This window comes from Nicotiana tabacum, chromosome 15 (assembly GCF_000715075.1).
Source record: "Nicotiana tabacum cultivar K326 chromosome 15, ASM71507v2, whole genome shotgun sequence".
Classification (NCBI taxonomy): domain Eukaryota; kingdom Viridiplantae; phylum Streptophyta; class Magnoliopsida; order Solanales; family Solanaceae; genus Nicotiana; species Nicotiana tabacum.
In genome coordinates, this window is record NC_134094.1 from 109,579,922 (window position 1) to 109,585,274 (window position 5,353).

Below are 5,353 nucleotides of genomic sequence, written 5' to 3' on the forward strand. Positions count from 1 at the left end.
TGTACCCTCACCCATTTGCCTTGGAAATGTTAGTTTCAATCCAGATTCTTCTAATATGTTGAACCCATTGATCATTCTGATTGCATCAGCTTTTGTTTTCTCCTTGTTCCAAGCTACTGATTTCCCTGTGGCTTTTTTTTAAGTATGTTCCTCCCCCCCTCTAGCTAGCCTTGTAGGTGAGTTAGCAAGGTTGCTATTTGTACCAACAACCATTGTTAATTCACTATTCTTGATAGGTACTGCATGTGTCTGCTCCACCTTATCACTTAGATTAGCTTTGGGTTGCCACTCTTGTTTCTGCTTTTGCTGCTTAGGCTAAGGCTTCTGAGCTGGCTGCTCTCCTTTGTTGCACTTGTGTCCAACTTGCATACATGTATGACAAAACTCAGGGATCCAGCCATAAGCTACTTCTTGCATGAATTCTCTCCCATTAGGATCTGTCACCTTAATGGCTCTAGGCAGTTCTTTAGTAAATCTCAATTAGCACTCTAGCATAGGAAATTCGATCTAACTGAGCGGTACAAGCGTCTGCATATAAGGGAATCCCTAATCCACTGCTTATCCTGCTTAGTGACTTTGCTCCCCAACAATTGAGTGGTAGATTAGGGTACTTTACCCACACAGGAATGATTTGCAATACCTCCTTATTAAAATCAAAATCAGCTGACCATACCTTCATGATAATCAACTTATTATTCAGCACAGGAGGTCCAAATTATAAAACTTCATCTCTGTCATGTGTAAAGTTAAATATTACCACAAAATACCCATCATTGTGAAAGTATATTTTTGGCTTTATTGCAAAATTCCACACCGAAGCAATAAAACGTTCCATAGCTCCTATGGCTGGGGCTCCTCCAACGACATAGAGGATCAAGGCTTGCTTCCATTTCCGTGTCTCCTCTTCCACTTCTTCCTTGCATAATTCAACAATGACTTTACCATTTTTTATGGTTAGTGCAATGAAGTTTAGATCCATTCCTTTCGCTGCCAATCTGTGCCTCACAAACAGATTTGCCCACTTCTTCTAGTTTTGCTCTGTATTCTCAGCTGGCAATTTGTCCTTACTTTTATCGTCCTCTTTCCTGTCCCCAATTTCCCCCAAATTGCCAGTAGTTGCTTCTGAATTGCTCGCATGCACATCAGTTTTCCCTGAGCTAGGGTTGGTGTCCTTCAACTGATTACCAGTAGTTATCTTCGCACTATCAATCATCGGTAAAGGACTCATAGCAAGGGATGTTTTCATACCTTCCTTTGTGGCTGATAATGGTGGCCACTGTTCCATTGAAGTTCTCTTCGCATCTGCGATCTCCGCACTCTGCGTTCCAGTGATCTGAGTGTTGTTGCTAGTTCCCGTATAATCCACAAGCTGAATCGTAGTTGCATTTCTCTTCGGCCTACCCCTCCCCATTGTTGGTCAGCGTACGTTAGCAAAAGCACGCTATCATGCGCTGAGAGAGAAGTGAGAGAAGAGAGAGAAACGCTGATAAACGTAATTATTTGTAGAATTCATTTATCATTGTCAAAAGGAATATTACACGGCTTCATCTCCTTTTTCGGTCATCTCTATTACATTTATTTACATAAAATACCATCACACATCATTTATCGCTATTTACTTCATACTTGCGCCATTAAGTGTTGTTTTTTATTATATGTCCATCACCGTTGCTACGGACCTTGTGACATTTTGACACGGCACTAGTTGAATAATCTAGTGTATGGGCCAAACAAGAAGCTTTTCAAGTCTTTCTGACCAAATAGGAACAACTGAATAACTGAAAGTACATTGTACTACATAACTGGTTCATGCATGTCAGAAACAATAAGAATTTGGGAAAATTTGGAAGCTCTGGATTGCTCCATATCTACACACCTCAAATTATAATCCGGAAAGAGTTATGCCGATGTTCTATTATGAAAAATTTGCCCGTAAATGCTAGGCGAATGATAAGTGATAAGATGATTTCTTGAAGCTTTAATGACGACTTAGACTATTTGTATTTCTTGAAGATTTCGTGTCCGAATGGATGACTTTTAAAGGTTGAAATACTTATCTTATTGGTAAGAGCTATCTGAACAAGCTGCACAAGGACAAGCGATTTTAGAAAGTTTGTGTGCAACTTGTCCTGGGCCACATAGAGGCGTTAAACCAGTTTGATAGCTTTTGCTAATAACATACAGTAAAATATTATAATTAACTTTTAAAAAATATTTATTTAGACGCGAGTGATAGTATAGTAGATGAGAAATCCAATTATTGAAGGGGCAAGAAGTCGTCGCATCACTTATCAGATTTTTCTTAATAACATACACTGACATAACTCTTTCTATATTATAATTTGAGGTGTTTGGATATGCGCACTAGAGCTTTCAACATTTCCCCATCTTCTTGCTGTTTCTAACATAAATAAACCAGTTATGTAAAAAAGACGTCCAATTATTCAGTTGTCCCTATATATTCTTAATACCGCTTGGATTTCAAAATTTCTTTCGTAAATTTTTTATCTTTTTTCTTAATTTTCAATTTGGTATCTTCATCATCAATGTTCTTCACATTATAGATTTTGTTAAGAATTTCAAAATCCGAAGGAATGACCTGACCTGGAATTTTGGTGTTCATCATCACAAGTGCTTTGACATTTAGATTGTTTAATTGGTAGAATGAACGATTCAAGAACAAACTTCTCTTACTGCTATAATGCCTTTGACATTATGGTGTTATGTGAAATTTTTTGGGATGATGATTCTTGTGTTTTTGGTGGTTGAAGGATACTTTAACCCGCTACAGTCTACAAGTAAATATGTTTTGGTTGTAAATAGCCCATTAGAGGTAGCTTGTAAATAGTCTAAAAGCACTCTTTCTCTTGAAAAGATTCTTCGTCGTTGTTTAACCCAAAAATAGATTTCTCCGTCAAAGCTAATATTAAAGAAAAAATTGGGTTACTCATAATCAATATTACTTCACTTTCTTGATAATTCAAATAATAGAAAAAATAAAGGAAATAATAGGTACAGAAAGAAAGATTAATGTAGATCGCTAAACTCTCCCAGCATTGTAGTTTGAGCACTTTGAATAAAGTAAAAAGCTAATTGCATATATTGATAAAAACTTCAGATGTCTTAACAAATGAGGACCGGGTCCTTATATAAGGATACACAATTTTAACGGTTTTTCTACTTAATTCTCGTCTGTTAATGCCATTAATTATCTTGATTGCCCGTTACCATATATAATTATAACAGTTACAATAGTAACTGAAGATTTTCCGTAATCAAGATCAATGCCGATTTCCCTTACTTATTTAAAACAAATTCATGAACCTTCCTCTTTTTTGGTCTTCATTCATCTCGTGCCTATTTCTTCTTTTCCAGCTGTCAGGGTCGATACCTTTTCTGATGGAACACCGGGGGTGTCTTGTTCGTGCCTTTTCGATTTCTTTTATTAACTCAACTGAAAGTGCCACTTGTCACCTCGCTGATGGTCTACGTGTCATGTCTTTTTTCCACCAATACAGATAGTCCCCCACTTTCTGAATATTCTCAACTGAATGTTCGGTAAGTGGTAAGTATTTATGGCAGAAATTTCTTGCCACCTTTTCCCGATTGTCATAATACCTTCTTCAGAATCGATGAGACATACGTCATGTCTATTTAATGCTCAAGACACGTGTCTCATTGTAATTGGTTCTGCAGTTTTCAACGCCTTTTTAGGGTTTTCCTGCGGCTGTATCAGTCACGATGTGACGATTCCATGATGACTATTCATAATGACCATCTCTGATGACGGTTGCCTTCCCCTATAAATACCTCATCACACTCAATTTTGAAAATCCCTTTCTTCTTCCTTGCATTCATATATCTAACTTTTCTTGTAGTTCATCTTCTTTTTTCTGTGTTTCCACCATTAAAGATATCTTCTCGTTCATTAAACCCTTCTTCATCATCAGACCCTCGTAAGATGGTGATCGTTTATGAGCTCCCTCAAACTAATGCCCCTACTAGGAGTAGGAGAGGTGACAGACTACGTGGCTTAGGTTCGTTCTCCACTCGTAGTTCTACTCCTCAAAGTAGTACTACTAAGACTTCTTCTTCTAAGGCTAGAACTTCCTTAACTCCTAGATATTCCTCTAGAGGGAGAGATCATAACACGGGGGGGGGGGGGATAATTTGTATGGTGTTCAATTTTTCGCGTGCACAGATTGTAAAAGGACCTGGTTCTTCTATGCGTTCCTTACACTATAGTTGCGAAATAATAAATGCAGAAAGTAAAGACTACAAATATTTTACATGAAAAATGCCCGACTCAAAAAGTGAAAAAATACGACCTACTACCCAGTAGGATTTTTCCCAACACTTTACTAAATCACTAAGCCAAAATAATGTTTACAAAACTCTTGTAAACCTAAGGTTTACCTTTAACCCTTTGTGGCAACTAGCCTCAAGCTATGTTACGACAATCTTCAAGTTAACTCTAACTTGAATACTATAACTCAAAGTACCTAGTACAAATGCTTCTAGATAAAGCTGAAAGGTACAACTCAAGTTTACACACTTGAATCACACAGAAATTGCTTGCAAAATGCTTGCTATTTTGCTCTCAATTCTTACTTAACTCCAGCATTTATGCGTCACCTATAAAAGAGAACAAACTGATATATATCGAGTTAGTAGAATAAGAAATAACTAGAGTTCTAAGGCTATACTCTTTCTTGGTGGAAGAGTTCTAGTTATCTTCAACTTCTAACTTCTCTCTTATCTAGGATAGAGTTCTCTTCGAGTAAGGAATCTCGCTCCTTATCATTTATGCAACCTTTTCGTTCAGGAGATATCAAATATAACCACTTAAGCTTATCTTTCATGTGCATGCCTTATGCTTGAATCTGCCTGTGTACATTATGTATGTACCCGGTTCATGTGTGTGTTTCTTTGTCAATCATCAAAACAACTTACTCATGCCAAAAAATTTCTCCTTTTTGATAATGACAAACTTAGTGTTTTTCATAAGCATGAAACCTGTTTCAACTCAGCTTCAACATTAACACAATGTTAGAATACTTTCCATTTTAAAGTTACAAATCATCGGACCAGGTTTATTAGGTTATAAATATCACAGTCCAAAGTAAAAGCACAACCTATTTTCCCTCTTTTGGCATCATCGAAAGGTTGCATAATTATGTTAGATAACCAGATTATAGCAGATCTTACTCCTGGCCATTTAGGCTACTTCAAATAAAATCATGGAGTCAAGTTTCACTTATCAATCTAAGGATATTAGCCATATAAGAAGCATCAACAAACAATTAGAGCAAAAGTATTTGATTATCATTGATAAGAGTCATCCACAAAGAAT

General features: G+C 36.8%; 1 protein-coding gene across 1 annotated transcript; it reads right to left on the reverse strand.

Annotated features, from left to right (window-relative positions):
• Nucleotides 1-466: 466 nt before the first annotated feature.
• On the reverse strand, nucleotides 467-979 carry LOC142169792 (uncharacterized). The gene is made up of 2 exons (XM_075231705.1): nucleotides 758-979; nucleotides 467-673 (listed from the first exon to the last, which is right to left on the reverse strand). The coding sequence occupies exons 1-2, from the start codon at nucleotides 977-979 to the stop codon at nucleotides 467-469; spliced, it is 429 nt and encodes a 142-aa protein (XP_075087806.1).
• Nucleotides 980-5,353: the final 4,374 nt, after the last annotated feature.

Excerpts from the sequence above, each read along its gene's own strand:
- LOC142169792 (XM_075231705.1), bottom strand. The coding sequence starts at position 979 with ATGGATCTAAACTTCATTGCACTAACCATAAAAAATGGTAAAGTCATT. Across the intron at positions 674-757 it reads ACAATGATGGGTATTTTGTG|GTATGGTCAGCTGATTTTGA; the intron begins GTAATATTTAAC and ends ATTATCATGAAG.